This window comes from Furipterus horrens, unplaced genomic scaffold (assembly GCF_987537825.1).
Source record: "Furipterus horrens unplaced genomic scaffold, mFurHor1.1.pri manual_scaffold_11, whole genome shotgun sequence".
Classification (NCBI taxonomy): domain Eukaryota; kingdom Metazoa; phylum Chordata; class Mammalia; order Chiroptera; family Furipteridae; genus Furipterus; species Furipterus horrens.
In genome coordinates, this window is record NW_028327181.1 from 68,398,501 (window position 1) to 68,425,411 (window position 26,911).

Consider the following 26,911-nt stretch of genomic DNA (forward strand, 5'->3'; position numbering starts at 1 on the left):
TATTAGTCTGGGGTGAGAGTACTACAGAAGAGCCAGCCTTTTTCTCCAGAATCACTGGGGACCAAGGGGTCCTTTTTTCTGCAGAGAGGACAGCTCCCTCCTGACGGGCCTCCCCTTCCCCCTCACAGTGAGGCAGAACTGGGCTGCACACCTGGTGGCCACGGACGCCAGCAGCCAGGGGCGGTGGATGCGGGCGGTAAAGAGGGTGGGAAGTTGCGGGGGCAGAGGTGCCTGCTGCAGAGCTTCCCAAGGAAGCCACAGGGCCTGGCATCCCAGGAAATTCCCAAGTGCTGGTCAAGCTCCTGCAACCTGAACTCCCCCTTAAAGCTGAAATCTGAGTGACATTCTTCTGCCCTTTGGCTACACTGCTTTTTAAAAAGTAGCTGACCTACAGAATGAACATCAGTGTGGGTGGCTGGGAAGGGGACACACTTTACAGTTCTAAAATGTTGTCATTTCCTGGAAATTCTCAGAATCCACGTCTGATTCTTCACTTGCCACTCTGTTAGGTGGGGGCTACCACTGAGTCAGGGACGACTCCAAAATTTCTGCAGATGGGCTTTGATAGTGAGCAATTCACTCTGGGAAACAGGGTCTGAAACCCAGTATACAACCCTTTACAATGGTTGGGGAAAGGTGCCCCTCCCACTTGGCTCAACACGGCCATTAATCTAGAAAAGCAATGACGGCCTTTTCAGAGGTCAGCCCTGTGCGCACATGTGGAGAAGACACTCCGGTGTGAAAGCTGGCACATTAAACCATTTTCTTCAGACACTATAACTAGCACCCAATTTGCTTCCTTCACAGCCCCTTTTATATTCTATTTTATAAATTACTGTCTGGCACAACGTCTGGCCCATAAACTCCAAGAGAGAAGAGCTGCATCTTATTCCCAGTGTCTAGCACATAGTACTGGTTTCTAAAGGAAACTGGTTCCAGGATTGGCCTCATGCAGCGATGACTCTCTTGCTAGAATTAGGTTTCTGAAAATTTAGCATCAGTATGGAATCCCTTCCTCACATAATTCGAAGGAAGACAGGCTTCTTCAAGCCCAGGATGACACCAGAGCTTTTGTTTCTGTAGCCATCAGAGGTTCCAAATTCAAAATTCCACATAAGTATTCTCAGCAGGCTCACACAAGTGAAATGAAAGAACTATTCTATTTCAACTATGAGTTAATTTTTCTTTAATTAGCAAATGTTTGATTTCAAGGTACTGTCAGTACTTTACTAAATACCTATTCTAAATAGGTTTTCCAGACCAGCCTTCTCAGGGTACTGGAAAAATAGGTCATAAAACCTATAGGCTGAAATAACTTTGAATTTTATCAAGAAAAATAAATAAAAGCCTTATTCAGCCAAGTACCTCTACCTTATGCAAAGCAAGATGATTTTGATTTTGTACTAACAAGTTGGCAGCCATACAACAATGTCATCGGAGTACTTTACATACCCATTTAAAGTTTTCTCCAAAAAAGGAAAACACTTAATCTCCAGTGAATAAGACTTTTTAAATCTATAATTTTAGAAAATTAAGCTAGTGACATCAGTCAATGTCTTTGCACCATCAACAGCTATATTAGCTACAAAGTACTCAATAGATGGCTAGAGGAATGAGTTATTTCTTATACTAGGAATTTAGTATGTTAGTACTTAAACCATCATTCTAGTCTATAGAATGAATATAAAGTACCAGTAAAGGATATTAGTCTTTTAGCCTTGACACTACAGCAGGATTCCAATCCACCAACCACATTTGTTAATGTGCTTTTGGAGTATCTTAAACCAGCCCTAGAATGTTTTTACTTACAAAGCATACACACATACACACATTTACCTGACAGCCTTCTTCCCAGCCTTTATTGTCTGGAAGTACACGTCACAAAAAAACAAAAACAAAAAACTAATGAAACTGGTGTTTAGCCTAGACAACTCACTGTCATGCACTGTTACTCAACTTGGCAAGTGGACATATTCTAAAAGTTGAGAACACCAAGTGTGTTATCCCTTTATCTTAATCTTGAGGAATACTGTGTCTCACAAAGGTAGACATCCAACAACTTAACACCACATCCAATGAACAAAAATGCCTGGCAAGCAACATGAAATAGCAACTCAAAGCATACTAAGTCTGCTACTCAAAACATTCACTGGTCGAATTGCCTATAAAATCTAATTAGATAAAGTTTTAGTTTCCCAAATACAAAATATTTAGAATTATGGCACTCACAGAAGAATGATCAAAACTTCATCTGTTACAAGTTATCACCTACTAACAATCATTTATCCAACCAGTCTTTGATGAGCACCTGCTACTGCTACATGCAAAACATTTTGCTAAAAATGTAGGGGACATAGATTAACATAAGGAAGTAGAATCCTTAATTTCATATAAAGACAGGACAAGGTATATACAAGGTAGACTGAATGTCGTTAAGAAAAATAAAATGTCATGTGTGCCTTTTAAAGTAAACGCAACCACAAATTGTAATCTCAGTATATACACAGCTAACAATCCTAAGTATTGTTTGCTAGGCCTTCAAAGGGAAGTGAATGTCAGCTTCACACTCATGATCTCATCTAACCCTAATTACTTGCCAAAAGAAATAATACTATTGCATTGGGTGGTCAGGTTTCAACATATGAGTTTGAGGGAGAGGGACACAAACATTGGACTGCAACATTTCAATTTTGGACTTCTATACACCAAAACTGTGAGAGGATAAATTTCTGTTGTTTAAGCCAAGTTTATGGTACTTTGTTACAGCAGTTTGAGGAAACTAATAGACTCCAACTACCCGTCAGGAATGGTTTTGAACTCCAGTGATTAGTGTGTATGAGAAATCTTCTCTCATCTCTTGATTAATAAAAAGTTAGCTCACATGTCCGGCCAAGATGGAGGCATAGGTAGACACACTTCACCTCCTTGCACAATCATAAGAAGGATCACAACTAACCTCAAAACAAAGAACAACCAGAACTGCCAGAAAATCAAACTGTATGGAAGTCTAACAACTAAGAATTTAAAGAGTAAATATTCATCCAGCTGGGTAGGAGCAGCAGAAATGGAGAGGTGGGGTGAAGAGGACACGGTGTGGCAGTGGCAAGGCAGCAGCAAGGCAGTGGTGGCGGCTGGTGGAACGAGTGGTCCCACACTCACACCTGGGGAGTGATCCCAGCCCCAGGCCAGACCCTGAAGCGCAGGTTCCCAGCGCTGGGAAAATAAAGCCTCATAGTTTCTGGCTGTGGGGTTGCGCGGGAGAAGAAACCACCCATGTCTGTCTGTTCAGAGGGCCGCCACAGTCCTGGAAAGCACTCAAACCCATCTGCTCAGGGAACCACCACCAGGGCAACAGCTAGAGGGGCACCAGTCATATATGGAAAGTGAGTGAAGTGACTGGAAACAGGGCGAGTGCTGAGCAAGTAGCATTGTTCCATCTCAGACCCCTCCCCAACATACAACACCACAAAGCAGTGGAACAGGTTGCCCCGCCCTGGTCAATACCTAACACTCTGCCCCTTACAACGTAACAGGTGCTCCAAGACAGGGAATTAAAGCAGCTCTACCTAATACACAGAAAAAAACACAGGGAGGCTGCCAAGTTGAGTAAACAGAGAAATGTGGCCCAAATGAAAAAACAGAACAAAACTCCATGAAAAGAACAAAGCGAAACAAAGATAGCCAACCTATCAGATGCAGAATTCAAAACACTGGTGATAAGGATGCTCAGAGAATTCATTGAGCATGGCAAATAAATAAGGAAAGAAATGAAAGCTACACTAAGTGAAATAAAGAAAAACCTACAGGGGACCAACAGTGAAGGGAAGGAAGTCAGGATTCACATCAATGATTTGAAACATAAGGAAGAAATAAACAGCCAATACAGAGTCCCAAACAAGTTGGACCCAAAGGGGACAACACCAAGACACATCACAATTAAAATGCCAAAGGTGAAATATCAAGAGGGAATCTTAAAAGCAACAAAAGAGAAGATGAGAGTTCCCTACAAAGTAGTTCCCATAAGACTATCAGCTACCTTCTCAAAAGAAACTTTGCAGTCAAGAAGGGACTGGCAAGAAGTATTCAAGGTGATGAAAAGCGAGGACTTACAACCAAGATTACGCTATCCAGCAAAGCTATCATTTAGAATGGAAGGGCAGATAAAGTGCTTCCCAGACAAGGCAAAGCTAAAGGAGTTCATCACCACCAAGGCATCATTATGTGAAATGTCAAAGGGACTTACTTAAGAAAAAGAAGATCAAAACTATGAACATTAAAATGACAACAAACTCACAACTATCAACAACTGAATCTAAAAAAATAAAAACAAAATCCAACTAAGAAAACAAGAATAGGAACAGAATCATAGGTGTGGGGATCATTTGGATGGGTATCAGCTGGGAGGGGGAAGGGGGAGAAATGGGGAAATGGTGCAGGGATTAAGAAGCATAATTTTAGGTACAAAATTGACAGGGGGAAATTAAGAATAATATAGGAAAGGGTGAAGCCAAAGAACTTATATGCATGACCCATGGACATGAACTAAGGGGGGTGGGATTGCTGGAGGGTAGGTGGGTACTGGGCAGAGGGGAACAAAAGGGAAAAAATTGGGACTACTGTAACAACATAATCAATAAAATATCCTTTAAAAAAAAAAAAAAGAGGATGCTGACTTGTGTACTTCCTTGTTGCCCTATAAAGGACTATCGTCCAAATCTTAAGCTCTTCGTGGTACCAAAGTTACCACCAGAAAATGAAGCTACATGTCGGCTCTGGACATGCAGATTAGGGTGGAACTGGCTCTGCCACAAACACCATCTACTCATCTCATACAAGCAGAAGCCTGGGGACAGGGACGGGGATGGAGAAAGTGAAAGAACTCTCAGAATAATGAGTCATCATTACTGCAGTTGCCCACATTGAGGAAGAGGGGGCAGTCCTTTAACATTAGGTGGTCAAGGGGGTCGATGACTGGGGGAACCTTCTGTTTGATACTTCTATTCTCCTTCTTTCCTTGGACCAGCATCCACAAAAAAATATTGTATGGAATTGGCGACATTCCCGGACACTGGGTGGGTCCTAATTAAAATAAGCCAATTTGTATCTTTGTTTTTGTTTTTTAACTTATTATAACATAAGTGTTTCCCACATCATTGCATTGTTTGTAAAAGCTCCCAAATAGACAACCAAATGAAGATGCCATAATTTTCTTCGCCATTTCCATATTGTAGATGCTTTAAATTGGGTCCAGTTTTAAATTGCTATCGATGTGCTGGATGCCATAGATTCTTATGAATAAATCTTTTTTCCATATTTGAAGTTACTTACATAGGAAATAGATTCCTAACCATGGATTACCTTGGCCAAAGGCTAAGATCGCCTAAGGTTCCTTATGCACATTAGCACCATATCTAACACATCTTCATGCCCTTTTCCATGTGTATATTGGGGCCCTTGATGGACCTCTCTCGAATGAACCGGTGTCTGAGAGGCTGCCTGTGCTCATGACTCCTGAAGCCCAGGATGTGGCTTCGGTTGGGTTGTGCTGCCCAGGGCTCATGGCATCATTGCACTTTGTCACATCTCTGCAGTTAGAACAGCTGTAGAATAACAGAGAAGTTTCTGCTCTGCTAAGGGAAACAATGACTAGAGAGTTCTAGTGAGAAGAAACAGCTCAGTGTTGCCCCCAGGGTGACATCAACATCTCACCTCCTCTCGCTGTGGAAACCACTTCCCCAGAAACAGCCCCAGTCCAGTGAGTACTTGGAACTATTCTTGCAAATACCCTGAGCCCTGTGGTGACCCAAGACCCCTGTTGCATGTACAAGTCAACAGGCACCACTGTACTTAAAACTTCCTTTCTCACTCAGCTTGGACCCCAGAAGGAGGCTGGCATGGGCGAGTCTTGGTCCCTCACTGTCCTCCTCACCATGGCCCTCTGTCCCCAGGCCTCCTCTGACAAGTGTCCTCCTGCTGCCATTTGCCGGTGTTCCCCCTACTCTCTGGCTCCGCTCAGACCATATACCAAAGTTCTATGGACAGAGGCACCCAAATGAGATCAATAACTTCTTGAAGGGTTTTCAAAATTCCCTGGGCTATCTGTTTAGGGGGCTTTTCTTTCAAAGGACTTTTAGTTTTCTGTTCTATATAGCTGCCAGGAAGGGTGGGGGCTTGTCTTATTTTGGAAATGGTAAAGTGGAGTAGTTTTCAACAAGACATAGAATCTAGCTTCACCTGCTTTCCAGTGATCAGCTGAGTAACAAACTCACCTCAGTGCCACTTTATGGGTGGTTTACAAAGACAGTCTCTTGCTGGAAAAATCTCCCTGGACCAGACTAGGTTTTCCAACTAGAACTGGCACAAGAGGCAGACTGTTCAATTGTATGCCTTCCCTGCAGAGAGAGCTCAAGATCGAAGCTAAGATTAGAGCAAAGATAATACACAGAGGTGTCCAAGGCTGTGAGCTAAAAAGAGCCTGAATTCCCCGCTTCCGCGGACACACCAGATCGACAGCGGCGTATGAAACAATGTCCTCTGGGGGGAAAATCCTGAAAACTCGCTCAGCTGCTGCTTCACATCTGCAAACGAGAAACAAGCCGCATGGAGGTGGTTAGGAGGGGCTGAGACGCGGCTCCCTAATCCACAATCGCGCGGGGACTCACAGGCCCAGGGCTTCTCCATTGGAACTGAGGGCGGGTGCCCCACATCAGTCACCAATGTTTTTAGATTTGCACTCCAGAGACAAGCTCCCCAAACATCTGGCTGTGAAAAGCAACGGGGCTGCATCCGGGAGACCCAAAGGCCCAGCGCGGAAGCAGCCTTCTGAAAAGTGCCCAGATTTTCCACGCAAGAGACTCTCCTGCTGATCTTAGAGCCTTGGCCCGAGGGGCCGGGCCTGCTGGGAAACCCTTCGGGACAGGGGCTGGTGGCAGCCGTTCTCACACTCTCCCCTGCCTTACTACCTTTTTTTTTTTTTAAGCTCTCGGTTTTCTTTTTTCTCATCAGGTGCCGTCTTTACGCTCCAACAGGCGGGCACCATCATCTCTGCGCTCTCCCTCTGCAGCGCTCCACAGCGCCAGCAACACGCGGGCGGTGCCCTGGTTTTTGCAGCTGCCGCTCAGGGGCTGCCCCCTGTACATCTGGCTCTAGTTGGCCGTGGGAGGTGGGGACATGAGCTCCTGGATCCCACAGGACTGTGACAATCAGAGAGACTGTAAGACTGAGCTACCACTCCCAGGGCACTGTACAAACAGCGGCCTGAAATGCACCCAGTCTCTCAGTGAAAGGGGGTTACTTCTCCCTGGGTTTGGAAACAAAAAACAAAAAAACATTCTGTGCAGCTAATAAATAATATAACTAAGATGCAAACGTGTGCCATCATTTCTCAGAGCAGCCCAGAACCCCCTGGGTGGTTGTTTAAAATGCTCACAGTAGAATTTCTTGGGTTTAGATCTGGGAATCTAGATTTTTACTAAACCCCCATGTTATTTCACATGCAGACAGAAGACCAAAAACCGTTGAATTAATCAGTAAGGATTTACCACTCTTTCCTTAATAAGGTGCATATGGTAGTATTTTTTGATAAGCCCCACTTCATTTTCTTTTAACTACATTTTAGTATCAAAAAGTGGAATTTTGGTAGTCAGGACTTTTGAAAGGCAATGACACAGTTTCTAGCAAATTTTAAAGTGAACTTACTCTTCAATCTAGCTATCTTATTTTTAAGAATGTATTCCAAGAAACTCTATATGAGACACAAAGGTACAGGTACACGGATGTTCCTTGTAGCCCTCCTTGTAAAAGCAGCGACAGAGAAACAAATTCATCAGAAGAAGAATAGTTGAAAGCATCATAAATATGAAACCACTGAACAGGATGAAGTACACTTAGATATTAATGTGCAACTATATGTATATAGAATATACATTCCACATGTGTACCGATAATCATACCAATATTTATATGAGCACATATTCGTTAACCTGAGCACCTTAAGAAAAGGCACCCTCTTGGAGCACCCAGCCCTGTGCCAGGTGCAGGACTTTACAGGTGAAGGGCAGACTGGACTTCGGCATCTTTTGTCCACATAGCCAGGGACCTCTCTGGACATCAGCCCTGAGACCATCCCACCAGCTAGCTGTTAGGGTCCCTCCAAGCAGGGATCTCCTATTGGTCGGATGAGCCCATTTTGAGAGGCAAAGGGGATACTGTTAGTAATTATGCTGCCACAACTGATATAAGCTGGGTTTTCCCCAGGTAAGGAGGTTGTATATGATTCTCCAACCTACGTGCAGTGTCGTTGGGAGGAAGGGTCAAGCTCAGCTACCTTCCACAGGGTCACTTGACCAATGGGAAAATCACCTCGTGCGATGGGAGTGCAGCAAATCAAGTTCATGCCAGAAAGACAGACAGACAGAAACAAACAAACAGAAGAGAGTGGCCAGCCTAGTGGGTTCCACCTTTGTGGAGGAGAGGTCATCACTTCTCCTCTGGAAGGGGTCTCAAGAAGGTAACTTGTAAATAGTGGAAGTGTCTGCAAGCAAAGTGACTCTCTTTACAGTTGGATGTTCTAGAATGAAGGACAAACTGAAGGCATAGTTTATGGTGGCACTCAAGGCCCACTGGATCAAGCTTTGCCTGAAGCTAATGTTACTTCTTGAAGTTTTAGTTATGTGAGTGAATGAGTTCCCTTTATTGGTTAAGCCAGACTGAGTCAGCTTTTCTGATGCTAGAACCCAAACCATCCCTAACTGATACAGACCGCAGTGCTGCAAGTAGCAGACCCCGAAACCTGGGATTGGCTGGGCCAGGAGTTGAAGGCAGTGAGGTCACCTCTACCTAGCACAGCAGCTGCTTAGCCCCATGACCTGTTTCAGATTCTTACCAAGGTTGCATCAAGAAGAAAAAGTCAGGATGTTGTAGTCCGGTTACTTCTTGCATAAATCAGTAAAGCCTATTAAGAAAGAGATTAGCTCACTTTGAAGTTGGCTCCTCGGAGAGCAGAGAAGGAAAAAAATGTCATTTGCTTATAAGAGGCCATTTCGGCTCGCTGCCTGCAAATCCAGCTCATTGAGAATCAGTGATCTGGAAGAGAATTCTCCTCTCCAAGCTAATGTTAGTATAAGCAGAAATGGAAAGATGGGAGACTAGGAAGGACAAAAATAGTGGGGTACATAAGCAGCCTGATCCTCCCCCTTTTCAGACTCCTCTTTTTAAAACTCTAGCTTGTGAACAAAATGAACAATCATGTTCTTTGTGAAGGCGGACCTGGGATGCAGTCAGTCAGAGGCAGGGAGCTAATTGTGGTGACCTCCATGCTATAGCATTGCTTCATCAGCAGAAGGCAGTGTGGAGCTGGAAGTCAGGGCGATGGCGGAGCGGTGTGGCGGTGAAAGGATTGACCAGAGGTCCGGGGGCTGAGCTGCGCGAGGCTTTCCACAAAGGCGTTCCTAAAGTGACACTGGACGACAGCGTGGGGATTGCTGGGGGGAGGGGAGTATAAGGGGACGAAATGGTCATGGGGAAAAAAAATACCACAAAGATTACATTTTTTAAAAAAAGTGACACTGGCTGACACATTTTTGGATTCTAATTAGCCGTCCAGTGGGATTGACCAAAAACGACCACCAGGCTTGAAAAATTGAAAGGGAGTTACTTGTATCGCTGCTGAAACCCCGAGGCTGGCCCAAAACAGCCTTCAACGGCACCCCGACTGTGGTTCTCAGACCTGTGTGCATGAACATCACCTCAGGAGTTTTTAAATTCCTGAGCCCAGGCCCCACCAAAGTCCCACTGAATTCGTAACTTCGGAGTGAAGTCGTGGTACTGGGAATTTTTCAAAGCTCGCCGGTCGCCGGAGTGATTCTAATGTGAATTCCATCTCCAACAGGAAATAAGACTTTATACCCATACAATGTTAAGAGAGAGAAAAGCTGTGGCAGAATTTGAGCACCTGAAGAGCAGGGATCTTGCCTTTTATGTCTGTCTCTGTATCCCCAGGGCCTAGAAAGTGACTGCTTTACAGTAAAAGCTCAATAAATAAAGTGAATTAAAAAAGAAACTGAAAACCCTGGCCGGGTAACTCCATTGGTCAGAGTATACGCCAAAGTTGCGGGTTTGATCTCCGGTTAGAGCACATACAAGAATCAACCAATGAATGCACAGGTAAGTGGAACAACAAATCCAACATCTCTCTGTTTGTCTCTCTCTCTCTCTCTCTCTCTCTCTCTCTCTCTCTCTCTCTCTCTCTTCTTGTCTCTTTCTCAAAAATCATTTTTAAGAAAGGTATGGAAAAAGGTAGGTATTCAGAATTTAACATAATTCTTGCTGGGTCCTACATTTTGTTTGTTTACTTGTTTTCTAATTTTATTAGGCAAAAAGAGAAGATATTTGGTGAGCTATTTGCTTGATTTGTGAAATTTTTCTGGGGGGAATGGGGACATCTGTAATAGTGTCGACAATAAAAACAAAGTAAAAAAAATCCTTTGTGGTTTTCATTTAACATGGAGGATTTCTTGTAACATATTCCCATAAAAATCTTTAAAATAATGCTGTATATTTGAAGTGAAATGAGGAGGTTGTTAATTGGTCAATGTTGATTGTTTGTTTACATGAATCATGATCCTATTAACTAAATATTCTTTTCCTAAATACCAGCAATGTTAGACTTATCTAAATAATTAACTCAATTTTTAAAATATGCTTTATTGATTATGCTGTTACAGTTGTCCCAATTTGTTTTCCCTTTATTCCCCTCTGCCCAGTGCACCCCCACTTAGTCCATGCCTATTGGTTGTGTATATAGTTCTTCTCAACATCTTCCTGTCTACTCCACTCCCTCCTACTATGCTTCTTAATTCCTGTACCATCTCCCTCCCTTTCCCCCCTTCCTCCTCCCCACTGACCTCCCCCCATAATGTTCCCCTACCTATCATTCTTTTCCCACTCTCGTTGCCTACTTAGTTTGCGTTTGTTTCCATTCCTTAGCTTCTGTTGTTGGTTGTTGTGATACAGTTTTTATTTTAATGTTCATAGTTTTGATCCTCTTTCTCCTAAACAAGTCCCTTTAACATTTCATGTAACAGTGATTTGGATCTGATGAACTCCTTCAGTTTTACTTTGTCCTGGAAGCACTTTCTCTGCCTTTTCATTCTGAATGAGAGCTTCACTGGATAATCTTGGTTGTAGGTTTTTGCTTTTCATTTCTTTGAATATTTCTTGCCAGTCTCTTCTCTCCTGCAGAGTTTCTTTTGAGAAATCAGCTGATAGTCTTATTGGGACCCCTTTGTATGTAATTCTCTTCTTCTCTCTTGCTGCTTTTAGAATTCTCTCTTTCTCCTTAATTTTTGACATTTTGATTATAATGTGTCTTGGTGTGGTTCTTCCAGGGTCCATTTTTTTTTTTTAACTCTCTGTGCTTCCTGGACCTGTAAGTCTATTTCCTTCCCCAGGTTAGGGAAGTTCTGCTTCATTATTTTTTCACATAATTTTTCAATTTCTACTTCTTCTTCTTCACATTCTGGCAACCCTATGATTTGGATGTTGGCCCGCTTATAGCTGTCCCATGGGTTTCTGAGCCTCTCCTCATTCTCCTCACGTTTCGTTTCCTCTTTCTGCACTGGTTGACTCTTTTTTCCTTCCCTGTGTTCCAATTTGTTGATTTGATCCCTCACCACTTGTTTTGTATGTGTTCATTTCAGCAGGACTAGCCATCATTCCTTCCCTGTCTTGTTTAAGATCTGCTGTTAGGTCTGTAAGCATTTTTATAACCAAAGCTCTGAACTGTGCCTCAGAAAGATTTCCTATCTGCTGTTTTGTTAGAGTAGATATTTGCTGTCTGGTCAGCTGCATCACTGGGATCTCTATCATGATCTGTGCCATCCTTGCAGTTTTATGTTTACCTTTGCTTTCTGGGCAGGGCTGTCACACCTCCTATGCTATAGGGGGCGGAGCCGCATGCACTCGTCACAACCGGGTGGCCCTTCTCACCATGTTGTGGCATTTTTGTGGGGGCAGGGGTCCAAGATGGATTCCTGCCGTTCACTCTCCGCTGAGAGACTGGGAGCCTCCTCCTCTGTCCCCACCCACTCTGGGCCTCACAGTCCAAGGCAATGGGGGTCTGCCTTCCTTGGTGTTGGAATCGCAAGCTGACGGGTCTGGTCTACAGCCAGGGGTGCTCTCCAGGTGCTTCTCGCCTCCCCTTAAATACGGGTGTCTATGCTTACCACCATCCCACCATCATCGCTGTTGCTGCCACCACCAGCACAGTTTGACCTCTCCACCCCAGCTTCACACCTCCTACCCTTCTGGATGAGCACCACTTCTTTATAACTTCCTACGTTGGACTTCCATTTATTTTCTGGAACTTCTGGTTATTTCTGGTTTTGTGGTAGTTGTATTCCTTCTTAGTTGTGGAGAGAGATGGAGCGTGTCACTCTAGGCCTCCATCTTGGCTGGAAGTCTCCTGTGTGTGTTTGCCTGTGTCTTAGGTAGAGCTGTTGCTCCTGTTACATTGTAAGGGGCCGAGCCTTAGGGATTCCTCAATTTTTTATGTTAGCTTGCTATTGTATACTCAACCTTTGACTGAAAGATGAATATAAGCTTTTATTAATTTAGCTGACATTACTAAATTACTTATTTTCTTAATGACTTCTATCTAATTAGAGTCTTAATCTGAAATGACTTTCTTCCCTTAACTGTGAACTTTCTACTAGCTTGTAAGGAAGGAGAACCCGTTACACCAAGACAGGGCACAGGTTTGTGCAAGTTTAAGATCTCAGGGGAGAAGACAGGCCTCACCGTAAAGGCATGCTCAGGGATCCAAATATTCTGACAGCCCTAAGACCTGATGATGGGGGGCCACAATGGGGGTCAAGTATGTTGTACATAACTGGCGCTTGGTGAGCCAGGGGCCAGAGCACCAGGATAAATTGTTATTTGACTTAATAACCCACACCCCTGGATGATGATGTATCTTCCAGTTCTCGGGGACAGACTATATTGGGGAACATGGGGGAGAGGAGTCCCTTTTCACCCTTGTTTGACCACACTGCTGCTTGAGGAAGTGCTGGCTACCCCGGGAGTCCTGCTTCAGCCTTGCTTTTCTTGCTTATGGCTCGTGCTATTTGTGTGTATATATATTTACCTATTTACATTTTAATTCTTTCCCTCATGGCTAGAGGTGGTTACAAACGTACACATTTCAGTAGAGAAAAACAATTTATTAGTAACCTGGTTCACTCAGCAGGAGGATCAGGTGTCACTTTCTGTTACTACTGATTCCAGGGTTTTAGAGGAGACTCCCTCCTTTGTTCTGGGGAGAGAAAAAGAAGGTCAAAGCTTTTACTCTTGAAAGGAACAATGAAACTATTCATTATTTCCCCCTTTTAGACAGGAATTCTAAATAACTCCCAGTTATTTACATGTCTGAAGGCTCCTCCTCATCAGAGGAACCCATGTTTTGCAGATGCTGTGCCTCTTCTTTTTTCAAAGGGCCATGTGCACCCCGCCGCCAGCTCCAGAAACCGCCCTCCTAGAAAACAGAGAGGGAAACATGAATCCTGCCTGTCCCCCACTTTTTCCCGCCACAGTGCTTGATCCTCCTGAAATTTACCTCCATCTGGCTTTCCACCGGTCGGTCCTTATTCAGGAGTCGCGAGAGAAAGCCCCTTGGAGGAAAACGCATACCAACAATTAGTGATTTGTCCCTCGCCTTATTAGGATTAAATGGGTAACTGGGTCCATACTCAGAGGCAAAGTCACTGTAGACCTGGGACCTTGGAAATGATTCTTTGCACACTGGGCTTCCAGGGGTTCTCTGTGTCTGTTTAAAATGTCCCTGCCATGTCTCTGGGGTGACCTCTGTGGGTGGTCTGGCATGGAGTACAGGTGGGATTTTCAGCCTGAAGCACTTTCCTGGCCCTTGGCCAAGCGCCCTGAAGTGCATTGGGGAAAAACTGCACAGCCACACTGGGCAGAAGCAGTTTGCTCTTTCCAGAAGCATTTCACATCTGTCCCATTTAGACTTAGTCCCACATACACCCTTTGCTGGGGGTGGGGGTGAGGGTAAGAAGGTGCTTTTAACTTTCTAGCTGCTTTATCCTATAAGTTAAATCACACAACTAAATGCCTGAGTCCAAATAGCAGTTAGCTAAGTTAGCTAGCTTGCTGACTTCCGTACTGCAGGCTGTCACCGCTGAGTGAGTTGTGAAATCAGTTTACAAGTCACAACCAGCACTAGACTACAAAGTATTCTTTTTGACTGAAACAGAATAGAAAAAAATCAGAGTGCATAATGAGTCTGTTTTAGAAACGACTTATGTCTGTGTGGTACGTGTGTACTGAGTTCTGACATAAAGTGTAGCTCACAGTCCAAGCACGGGGTAATCAATGGAGAGACCCCCAGCTGGAAAGGCACCATCTTCTTTCTGACACTAGCAATGTGGCCATGGAGCAAGATATTTCCCTTCCTCCTCTCTGTTTCCTTATTATTAAAAAAAAAAAAAAGAAAAGACAAACTACTGCGTAAGGTCTTGCTCAGTTAAAACTCTATGAAGTTGGGATAAAGGGAATAGAGAGAGTAGGGGCCTGAAAACCAGGAGGAGGGGAAGGGAAATTTTCCTGCCACCTTACAGGAAGGACTCATATAGTCTACATTCTGTCAGCCTTGAAGGAGACCAGAGCCTTTACCCTAAGGCCACGTGGCTTTCCCTGTCCCTTCCCCAGAGCTCCACCACCAGCAGGAACAAGTACAACCAAGACCTCCCCCTTTGCTCCCTGTTTCCTTAAAGGACCAGTGGCAGCAGATGCACCTGTGCTAGTCACACTCTCTATCAGCTTTGGCTACGGAGCTCATTTTGCAAAGTCCAGGCAAAGCATCAGAGTTAACAAGTGTTCTTTCCAAACTTAGCGGTTTCCTCACTGTAAAATGAGACTGAGGTAGAGTTCTAAGTTCTCCTCTAGTTCTTTCTTTTCTTTTTCTTTTTTTTAACTTTTCTAAGCATTTATTTTATGATAAATTTACTTTCAAGTTTTTCTTGCTTCAGTTCCTTATGGGACTTTTCTTTTCTTTTCTTTTCTATGCATCTTCTTCTTCTGGCTCAGGACCAATCTGCTCTTTTTCAGGGAGGAGCATCTCAGTGTGGCAGGCCTGAGAGCCCTTGTGGGCGTTAATCCACCATGAGCGCCGTAAACTCTGCGCTGCACCTTGGGAGCTTTGCTCACCTGGATGTGCTCAATGCCCAGAGAGTCTGCACCCCAACCCTTAAGTTCAGCACTGCTCTCTGCAGTTTTAAGCATGTGCAGCAAAAACGCAGCACTCTTTTGGGGGCACCAACCTGCACCCAGCCCCAGTCTTTGGCCTGGGCACTCCTACCAACTCCACCATTGTAAGGACAGAATGGCACACATTGCTTCTGCAAAGTGACATCCTTTAGCTGCTTGGTGGCTTTTCAGATATGCATACCCTTTTGGCCTGGCTGTTTCCCAAGTGTTCTCAAAGTGAACATGAATATTTAAAACTCTTGATTTGCATGATTTTGTGGGGTTTTCTGGGTCAAATGAGTAGCGCACCATTTTCAGAGGTCACTTCAGGCCACCTCCAGGAAGAAGCTCCTCTAGTCGTAAAATCCTACTTTAAAAACTGTCAGACTAATATTTACCTTGGCTTTCCTCCATTATTGCCCACAGGTGTTCTTGCGGCACGGAACTGTTTTAGGAAGAAAGCAACATCACAATTATTCATCACAATGACCACTATCTCTAAATCTTTATTTGTTCCCTTCTAGGTAAGGTGATAACTTTCTTGAGGACAGGAATTTGTTGAATACCCTTTGACTCTTCTTCCATACTCCCTAAGTTAGGATCTTGCAGGGAGCTGGCAATGTGTTTCATTGGCTGCTTTGGATAACGTTCAGCAGTTAGTCCCTAATAAAAGCTCTTAGAAGTAGAAAAAGAAAATAAAAGTATCTACCGGAAACAACGCAGCAGCTTTGTTTTAAGTTCAAGAACAAGAGTAGGATGCCTGTTATTACTGTTACTATTCATCATTGTTGAGGAGGTCCTAATCAATTTAATAAGAAAAGTGAAGTATTGGAAAGAGACAAAACGCATGTGCATAGGAGATGATGCCAAACCTAAAAGTGCAAGAGCATCGACTAGAATTTTAATGTCAAGTAAAATGACAATTCAGTAAGTGAATCCAAAATCAAATGATTAATACGCAAACCTCAAGAGTTGTCCCACGTACCACAAAAGACTAATTAAAAAATGAAAGAAAGATCCCACTTGCAATATCAATAAAAATGCATCAAGTACCTAGAAACAGACTTAACAAAAAATGCGTAAGACCTACGTGATCAAAACATTAAAACTCTTCTGAAGGACATTAGGAAGAATACACGACGTGAAGATACCATGTTCTTAGGTGTTGTGAAGATGTCAGTTCCCTTCAAATGAACCTACCGATGTAATGCAATCTATTCAAATTCCAAGAGAGTTTTTAAACAAAACCTGGCCAGCTGGTATTTGGTAGAGAAAATATGCAGGAATAGCCTACAAAATGTATGAAGAAGAAGATAAAAAAGCAGCAGCTTATATGTTATAAAGAAATTGGAATTACATGGTGATACTGTCACTGGTACAAAAAAAGATAACTAGATCAACAGACTAGAGTCCAAAGAGAGCTTTTTAGATCAGGAAAGAAAGAATGAGTCATTCAATAAAAGATTTTAAAACAATTAAATCTTCACGTAGGGGGAAAACAGTCAACCACACTACAAACAAAACCAATACTAGACAGATTTCTTTTTTAAATTATGAATAAAAGAAATACTATAAAAAGGACTAAAAGAAAATATCAGAGACCACTTTCATGCCATGAGGTAACAAAGGCCTCGCTAACAAAACCCATACCCCATAAGCCAGGAGATGATCGGCAGAGAGGGTGACAGATGATCAATACACATCCTGCTCCGCACAGCCCTTGCCCTCTTCTCCCCTTGTTTGTTTGTTTTCTCCCTGTTGATTTATGGAAGTCCTTTGATATTAAATATCTTCATACTTTCAGTGGTTTTCATTGAATTTCAAAATTTCAAATATTTCTCAGTGTTGTTGTCTTTAAGGAGACAGAAGAGTCAGGCAAACCATCCTCAAAAAGCTTATCATCTAACTGGGGAGAGGAAATAATGAAACCACATAAATAAACACAAATGCGAGATTAAACTCCATAGAAATTAAATGCATTATAGGAGTTTATAGAAAATCCAAAAAAGCAAAGGCCATGTGCCCACTAGAGAGGGAGAGGGTATTGTCTGGGCACTGGCCAATGACTTCTTCCCAGAGGCCTTGGCAAGCTGCCCACATGCTAGTCCCCAGCTCCTAGGCTCAGAAGTCAGACTCTTCACCAAGAGAGGGCTCACTTCTTCCGATCGGGGTAGTCTCACCTTGTCAATACTGCAGTGCTAATAAAAAATCAGAAGGCCAAGATTACGGCCTGAGAGTGAGAATTACATCTGTTCCACAGACAACACCTGTGTCTACACGATCAGGGAAATACACTCTGTGGAGCTAGGCCACATGGCACACAGAAGCACAGTCAGAAGGCTACTTGGTGAGAACAGAATTAGAACAATAGGAATCAGCTGAATCCCGTGTTTAAAGGAAAAGACTGTATTAGCTGGATCCATGCATCTCCCCAACAGGCACAGCCTGGCTAGTGGGCTGGACTCTCCACGTCTGCTGCCTGAGGTGCCATCTCTACTCTTAGGCACTGCTAGGATGGGCAATGCCCATGTCGGACTCTCCCTCACCTGTTCTCTGCTTTTACTGCTGACCAACCCTCCTGCAAATAGACATGTTTTCTTTAGCAGTTACACATCCAGCCAGGTATTTCTCAAGTCTGGTAGACCAGGAGGCCATTTGGTCCATACACATCTCTGCTCTGCTCCATGATGTGTTGACCTTGGTATTTCTCTCTTAGGGAGCTGCCTTTTAAAAACTTACTTACCATATTTTTAAGTTCTCGTGGGAGGGGAATGCCTCACTACTGCCCACGCCCTGAAAGGATGATAAATCTCACAGAAGAAGGAGGACTAGCAGGGCTGAAATAGGAATTTGAGCTGGCTTTTGAGAGATTCACAGGACTTGCAGCACAGGCAGAGCAAAGTAAGGGAGTTTTAGATGAGCAAAGGCACGAACAAAAGTAGAAATGGGCATGGTGTGGCTAGGTTATGGTGGGGGGCTGCCATGACCATTGAAAATGTAAACAAGGTATTAGGTTGGATTAGTAGGGTAGTCAAGATTGTCAGCTAATTAGATCACTTTTAATATTAGCTCCTGCCTGTTGGGAAAACAAGCCATTGTGTAATTGAAGAAAAGGCACACAGGCAAGCTCCAGGAAGAGGTGAGTATAAATACGACAGGCTTTAGAGAGGCCTGATGCAGGATTTAGTTTGCAATGTTTTAACTGAACCTATTTACGCCATGCTTTTTACACACTGGAGAAGAAATCCGCTAAGTAAATCTAGTCAATTGACAAGATCACACTTTTGTCTTTTAGCCATGTCCTTTTGACCAGGGTGACATAACTTTATGAGGGTGGAGAGTCTAAATCTCTCCTCAGTTCAGCCAACAAGAAATCAATGGTAGAAAGAGAGTAATTGGTAATACATCAAATCAACATCATCCATTTTGAGTTGAAGAAATTTTGCTGTCATGTCAACTCTGGCCTATTGTAAGTTCTCAAAATAGTACAGTGGCTTGTTATCTTGATTTCAGTTCCACACAATCTCTGGGAGTGGGCTTCCTTTAAAAATCTTTGGAATATAATGTGTAATAAAATAATAAAGCATATCAGCATTCATGACTAAAGAAAAATATCAGGGAGGAGTAGGTGGGAAAGTGGCTTTGATTTTCAGTTTGTGGGTTCTGACTCTATTCTAAAGACAGAATGTATTCTGGGAAGCTGAATGAACCGTTGTCTTATCATAATGAGACAGAAGATTGCAGTTAAACCTGTCGCCACTACGATAACAGGAGAGGCTAATAGGAGTATCTCCTTATAGCCATATCTTGGCACATTTCTGATGACCTTAAAAGAGAAAAACAAGCAATAATTTTAAAAAACAAACCAAAGAGATGGAAAAGATAAAAGTTAACTATTCTTAAGCCTGTGCTAAAGAATAGCTAACTATTCTTAACTACTACTCTAAAATCCCACTCTTTCAGGTGAATGGCTTATGAGGAGAGACCCAAAAACCCACAGAATATATTTATAAAATATTGTGTGTTTATCCTTACATGCTTAAACTTCAGTCCCCTTTACAGTACTCTCTATTTGATGCAATACACCTATTGAGACGTTTTTTTCCACTGCTCAAAACAGTTTTTGAACTTGTCAATTTTGATGCCATTTAGTGCTTCTGCTGTTTCTTTGTTTCACTGATTCCACATTGGCAAAACAAATCCCCTTGAGGAATTTTTCATCCAGGGAAACACAAAAAGTCACTCAGGGCAAGACTGGGTGAATAGGGAGGGTGGGGTGTGGGGGTCATGCGGTTTTTGTCCAGAACAGCTGAACACTCAGCAAGGTGTGCGCAGGCGCACTTGTAAATTACCCATCAAATATGTTGAAAGAGTCTTCCAAAAAAAATTCACTGATGCCTAACACACCCTCTCACAACAAAACCAGCTGGTACACTCTTACAGATGGGTTCCTAGAATACTCCCCTAGTGGAGGAAACCTGTACTACAAGGGGCCCGCCCTCCAGAAGACAATTCTGGGTTTTGGGGGGTTCCCTCTCATATAGGTTCTTAAAGAGCATACCGTATCTAATGTGTTATGCAATCTTAGTATTAGCATTTTCTTGTGCAATTTATTTATCTTGTGTGTTAGGTCCTCTTGGTGTCTACCCCAGGAACAGTGGCACCACTGTCTAAATGAGCAAAGTAGAAGATCACTGTCTTGGGCCTTGGCCAAAGTCACATGGCTAAGACAAGAGGCAGTCTGGGTGCCTCTGGTCTTCCTACCTCAGTGCTTTCATGGCACGTCCTAACTGACTCGCTGTCCAGGCCTTGTGCCTCAGGAGCTGCCCTTACCTCATGTGGCTCCTCCTCTTCCTCTTCACCCTGGGCTCCTGTCTTTTCATTTGCCCATTTGTTCATGTCCTCTGGCTTGGAGACCTCTTCTTCTTCTGGCTCAGTGAGCAAGTCTGTTAATAAATCTGTTCCAAAAAATAGTTTCCTCCATTTATTTTTGTAACTTGAATTGTAAAATTTAGGTTTAAGAAGGGTCCCTCTATTGTTTTTCAAACGACTCAGGGGCATACCTCCATCTTGTACATTTTAAAAAGGAAGTTTAATGAATGGTAATAACATTGATTCTATACCTGCTTTTTAATCTCCGAGAAATAAGGCAGTCTGTACTGTAGTGCACTAATGACATCACTGTTATCATTAAAGTCTAGCTGCTTACCCAGAATGGCTGACAATTTCTTCTTTTTTTGGCCTAAGGAGACCTCCTCTGGCTGAATTGTCAGCTCACTGCCCGCATTCTTATGTTCTCGCAACGCGCTCATGAAGGAGCCTTTCGGATTTTTTAAATGTGGTTCATCTGTCAAAAAAGAAGAGACCATTTTTGATCATGAAGGACTCATGGGACAGCTTTTTGTCAGTCCAAAGCCCTACATGCCAGTCAAATAAGTTGATAAGTTGGGAATCAGCAAATATCGGAATGTTGTTGAGAGAGGAGAAAAATAAACCCCAACTTAAACCTGATTGACAACACAACAAAAGGAGAAAAGCTATGTTCTTAAAGGGCGTTATTGACTCAGAACATTCCACAGCGTGAAATAGAGTAACTATATTTAGGGTTAGTCCCTTAATCCCCGGGGGCCAGTTGCCAGGTACTGAAGAAAAACCAAGGCTGGAAGACCCCACTCAGTTACACTCTCTGCAGATCTACTGCGATTCCTCACGTTCATGGTTCCCACCCTGTCCTGCTCAGATGCAGAGGGAGCATGAGGCTTCCTCTCTCCGCCTCTTCGTGTGCTCGTGTTCTTGCTTCCATCACAGGTGAGCGTGATTAAAACCCACGGCTAACAGCTCTTCATCTGGACATGCCCTTCTCCACTTACCCACCAAAGCATTACTTCGGTCATTGCTTCTACACATCCCTGCCCCCAGAACAAAAGGCTCTATACAGAAAAAGAACTCTATGTCCACTCTTGCTCTGTACTTAAATTTAGGCAGGCATCTGGAATGTAGGTGGGTTAAGAGACTTGGCAGGTTGTGTGCCACTGTGGAATGTTCAACACATCTATGGAATAATACTTTGGGGTTCTAATATACAGAAGGGAAAAGGCAACTGTTGTCAGATGCCTACTCTCCTTTCCTTTCATGTCTTTTCTTACATTTTCAGCTTTACTTGGGGAACCATCCAAAGCTTCTGACTGCATGAAGGTCAAGTGTATCATTGTGCAACTGGGTTTCCATTCCAGAATAATGAAAGTATTGCTGTTGAAGCTGAGGGTCAGAGAAGGAGTTGAGGGTCCCAAAGTGGGGAGCTTGTGGAGCCCCAAAAGGAAAGCCAGAGATCTGAGTACTAGGTGACAGCACTTAACACTCTCTAATCTTGTTTTTACTCTCCTGTTAAAGGAGATTAAAATGCCTGCTCTGCCCACCTTTGGGGTAGAAGAGAGTAATATAATGGGCCAAAAATTTGTTTTTGAAAAATGAGCCACACTCTCTTAATATAAGTAGCACAGTGTTATTATTTATGATGTGCCCCAGATCCCTGCCAGAGACCCACATTCACACTATTTGGGCATGAAAGCACATTTTGGAAGTTATCAGATGGTGCAAATAAGCCTAATTTGTAGAAAAATACTTAAAAGCACCCAAGTGTTTGGTGGATAGAAAACCGTGAGCTTCAGAGCAAGTTCAGAGTTGGACAGTCTAAGAATACAAGAGGCCTCCCACCCATTAGAAGGATTTGTCAGTAGCTTCTGATAATAAAACCAGAAATTCAGATCCCAAATAGAATTTTCATAAAATACAATCACTCGTACTCTTTTTATAAAATTGCAAAACAAACAGAATAAAAATATAGCTCTACCTGTCCAACGAGGCAAAGGACAAATGAGGCCCAATGCATCCAGAGCCAGTTTACAGGCTGTGCCACTGACCAACAGGTTCTCATTTGGACGGAAAGCGCCAACTGAGCACCGCACGCACTGTGTGCTCATTGCTGTTAATCCCCTGCCCCCTTCCTTTCTCTTTTTCCTTCATCCAACTTTTAGCAAGGAAGCGATTCTCAGAAATATAGGGAGTTAAACTCTGGATGAATGAATAAAAATAACACGGTGACCTTATTTGTTTAAAAACTTACCATCACTGGGACAACTGTAATAGAACAACAATTTTAAAAAAGAAAGAACAAAAGAAAAACAGCAACAACAACGAACCTTCGAAAGGTATTTCCAAAGGAAAACAACTTATCATCATCGATTAAAAATTAAAACAAATAAAATAAAAAAGAAAGAATTTACCATTGGGCAATTCAGACTCACCACAAGTTGTGTGTGTCAGACAGTCAGCGGGGCAGTGTAATTTCACTCTCTGGCTGACCCTCTCAATGTTCTCTCTGAATTTGCAGAGGCAGCAGGCCAAATTACGGGGGAGGATCCTATAAAGGGAAAGGCAGAAAATTAAATTATTGGCAGAAAAGCTATTTGAGCAGGTAGAAGAGGTGGGCAGAGGCTACCAGAGGGCTGTGCGAAGAAGCGTTATGGGGGCTTCCCACCTGAACAGTTTGGGGGGCATCAGCTGGCCATCGGTTATTCTTTTGGTAATCCTCACTGGGGAACGTGCTTATTGATTTTAGAGAGAAGGGAAGGGAGGGAGAGAGAGAGGGAGAGAAACATCTATGTGAGAGAGAAACTAACCGGGACCCTCAGCGAAACCCTAGGCTGGCTGGAAATGGAACCCGCGACCCTTCGGTTTACAGGAAACCTCTCCAACTCACTGAGCCACACCAGCCAGGGCAGCCATTTGCTCTCTTGAATATTGTCAATAAATAGAGGGGAGGACAGAAGAGTAAGAATGGCAGACTAAAGGTGATAGGCACTAGAATCAGGTGACACTCTGATCTGTAGTTATAATTCAGATGTATCTCCTTCTCCCAACCCAGAAGTCTCACTTTGGGTGGAGAGTGCACTAGGAGGGGGAAATCTTCTAAGAAGGCTCTGGATAAGTCCCTAACTTATAAATCCCTAATTGTGAGTGGTAAATGTATTAGAAGTTACTCTGGGCATAAAGAAAAACATTATGTGGTTAAATAGTAGCAGACTGCATTGGGCAAATCTGGGCAATATGAACATTCAAAAGAATAATGATAATAAGGTATAACATAATTAATTTAAAGAAGAGCCCATGAGTTCACAATAATACTCAAAAAGAAAATAGGTAAACTATTATTTATAGAATAATTCCAGCTAATAAATGTAGTAGGAATAATAAAATTAGAAAAAGAGTGTCACTTTGTAACCACCAATGTAGTAATCGATCAGACACAAATTATTACTGATGCACAATTGGGTAAAAAGTTGAGAGGAGAATGTCCACTGATCTTAAAGCATCATTCAACAGATTATTTATTAATTACCAAGGAAAAAATAACTTTACAATGGAGGGATCTGGAAAATACCATGTTCACCAAAAGATCAAATTTAGCATTATAGGCCACTTAAAATGATGAGGTAGAAAGGATACATCACTTACGTAGTATTCCTTCCAAAATATTTTACTTTGAATCTGATCATGAGCAAACAGACAAATCCAGACTATGGGACAATTCATAAGACAACCATCTTAGACACATCAAAAATGCCAGTGTCATAAGAGACAGAAAATAAAAAGGGTAGATAAATGTTTTAGATTAAAGGAAACGAAGACAAGACATGTGATACCTGATCTTTGATTAGATTCTGGATCAAAACAAAACAGACTTAAAAAATATTATTGAGGCAGGGGGGAGAATATAACTGACTTTAGACCAAGTTGGGATCAATTTGACCTCCTGCCTAAAACAATTTAAAAACCAGACAAAATATATGTAACAACAGTTCTCAAGAAGTTGAAATTCAGGTAATGAAGGACAGTGACTCCCAAGAGATAGGAAACAAATTAAGGAAGCCCTCTGATGCATTGTTCTAACTTACTGCTCTGAGCTTCCAGGTCATGATGTAAGGAAGAAAAAAAACCCACAGAGACTGGTTAACTCCCTAAGGAATGGATATGAGAGTTGGGGAAACCAAGGTGACTGGAATGCACAAAGCAGAATACTAGGAAAGAAAAGAAGTACACAGACAAGCACTCTGGGGATATGCAGAGAGATCTCTTGAGTATTCAACAAAGTACTGGATGGTGCCTGTGTGTGAAGAGTGGTTTGAGCCCAGGAAAAGAACCACATGAAAGGATCAGAGAGAAGAATAACTGGATATCACCCACTGTTAGGAATAGTGCCTGCTCCAAGAAGCTGGAGATTAAAAACTACAGTGTCTAACTGAAAAAGACACTGGAGGGGGGATAAATGGTAATGGAGGAAAGATGCAATAAATACCTACATAAATATAAAAACCAAAAAGAACAAGAAAAAGACACTGGGTAGGATTACTGGCGTATTAGACAGTGCAGAAGAAGAAAAGACCGGTGACTTTAAAATGTAGCAATACAAACTATACAAAATGGAACGCCAAGAGAAACAACCAACAACAAAGATGAACAGAGCCACAGGGAGCTGGGCAACAACTTCAGGTGGCCTAATGTATGTGTGCTTAGAGTCCATGAAAGGGGGGAGACATAAAAATCTGCATAAATAGCCCCAAATCGTTCCTGTTGGTGAATACTGAACACTCACAGATCCAAGAAGGCCAGTGAAGTCCATGCACAAGAATTATGCCCAAAACTATACTGAAGCACATCATAATCAATTTGCTCAAAACCAACAATAAAGAGAAAATATTAAAATCAGTCCAAGGGGGAAAATAAAACCACTATATAAGAGGAACAAAGATAAAAATTACAGTAGATTTTTTTGTTGGCAATAATGTAAGCCAAAACTCCCAGTGCAAAAAAAATATTTGAGATAGTGAAGTGGGGAAGGGGACCCAACAACTATCAAGCTAGAAATCTCTACCCATGACCTTTCAAAAACAAAAGCAAAATACTCTCAGACATCCAAAAGCTGAAAGAATTCTCCACTAGTAGATTTGCACTGTAAGAAATGTTAAAGGAGGTCGTTTTCAGCAAAAGAAAAATGTTACCAGATGGAAATACAGATTATTACAAATTCTGAAGGACACTTGAATTGGAAGTGACTTAGGTTAATATGTAAGTTTTTCTCATTATTTAAATATCTTTACAGATAATTGATTATTTAAACACAAAATATAGTGTAGTGTTTATAATGTAAGTAAAAGTAAAATGTATTGAAAACAACAGCACAAAGGCCAGGAGGGACAAATGGAAGTACACTATTGCAAGGTTCTTATACCATTGATGAAACTATAAAATATCATTGGAAGATAGGTTGTGATAAGGTAAAGATGCATACTATAAACCATAAAGCAATCACTAAAATAACAAAATCTGAGCTATAGCTTTGTAGCCCACAAAGAAAATAAAATACTCAAATGTATTCAATCCAAAAGCACAAATGAAAAGAAAACAACAGCAACAGGCAAACAGATGGGACAAATAAAAAACAAATAGCAAGACAGTAGATTTAAATGTAATTGCATCAATCATTACATTAATTGGAAATGGTCTAATACAGTTGTCACACTAGATAAAAAAGGCAAAAGCCATCTTTATGTGTCTACAAGAACCAACTTCAATAGAAAGATACACATAGGTTAAAAGGATAGAAAATATACTATGCTAACACTAACCAAAAGAAAGCTGGAGTGGAGATATTTCCATAAGACAAAGTCAATGTCAAAGCATATTACCAGGGATGAAGGAGGCTATATTTCATCAAAATAAATATGTCAAATAATGAAGACGTTACCTAGAAACTTATACACCTGATAACAGAGTTTAAACATAGATGAAGGAAAGTGAGAATGACTAGGAGAAACAAACAAATCCACAATTATAATTGGATACTTTAACATTTTCTTTCAGTGATTGATAGAGCAAGTAGATAGAAAATCAACAAGGATATAGAAGACTAGAAGAACACTATCCACGTACATGATGTGTAGAAGACACTCCTCCCCAAATCAGCAGGATGTACACTTTTTTCAAGTGGACGCATAAGATTTGCCAAAATAGACCATATTCTGGCCTATTACCAGAATTTACTGGCTATAAAGTCAGTTTCAATAATTCAAAAAGGATTTTAGTTATTCAATATACGTTCTCTAACAACAGTGAAAGTAAATCAGAAATTAACAGATCTATAAAAAAAAAAGTCCACAGTTTTGACAATTAAAAAACATGCTTCTGAATAACCCTATGGGTCAAAGAAAAAATTCATAAGGGAAATTAGAAACTATTTTGAACTGACTGAAACAGAAAACATGAGATGTCAATATGTGGGATGTTGCTAAAGCAATACTCAGCTTCTGCAGCTTCCATCTTAAGGAACCAGAGAAAGGACTTCAGGTCAAGTTGCAGGTATAGGCAGACATGCTTCAGCAGCCCCTTGCACGAGCATAAGAAATATCACAACTATCCTCAAAACAAAAAACACCCAGAACTGTGAGAAAATCGAACTGCATGGAAGTCTGACAACCAATGATTTAAAGGAGCCATATTCATCCAGATGGGTAGGAGGGGTGGAGCCGGGGCGGAAAGGACACTGTGTGGTGCTGGTGAGTTGGCACCAGTGGCTGGCAGAACAGGCAGTCCT

At 42.2% G+C, this 26,911-nt stretch overlaps 1 protein-coding gene and 1 long non-coding RNA gene across 3 annotated transcripts in view; one reads left to right on the forward strand and one right to left on the reverse strand.

The window, feature by feature from the left end:
- Window positions 1-10,169, forward strand: part of LOC149998146 (SKA complex subunit 2) — a 78,664-nt gene extending 68,495 nt beyond the window's left edge. The window contains exon 4 of one of the 2 annotated variants that reach the window (XM_090291113.1): window positions 6,399-6,708. In XM_090291113.1, the coding sequence (XP_090147239.1) occupies window positions 6,399-6,479 (81 nt within the window). In that variant the 3' untranslated portion in view covers window positions 6,480-6,708. Of the gene's footprint in view, window positions 1-6,398; window positions 6,709-9,999 lie in introns of those variants that run through there. The other variant, XM_090291115.1, reaches the window with a different exon arrangement.
- Window positions 10,170-13,199: 3,030 nt separating this feature from the next.
- Window positions 13,200-16,116, reverse strand: LOC149998150 (uncharacterized). The gene is made up of 3 exons (XR_016514080.1): window positions 15,660-16,116; window positions 13,613-13,667; window positions 13,200-13,531 (listed from the first exon to the last, which is right to left on the reverse strand). It is a non-coding gene; the product is annotated as an uncharacterized LOC149998150 (long non-coding RNA).
- Between the last annotated feature and the right edge of the window lie 10,795 nt (window positions 16,117-26,911).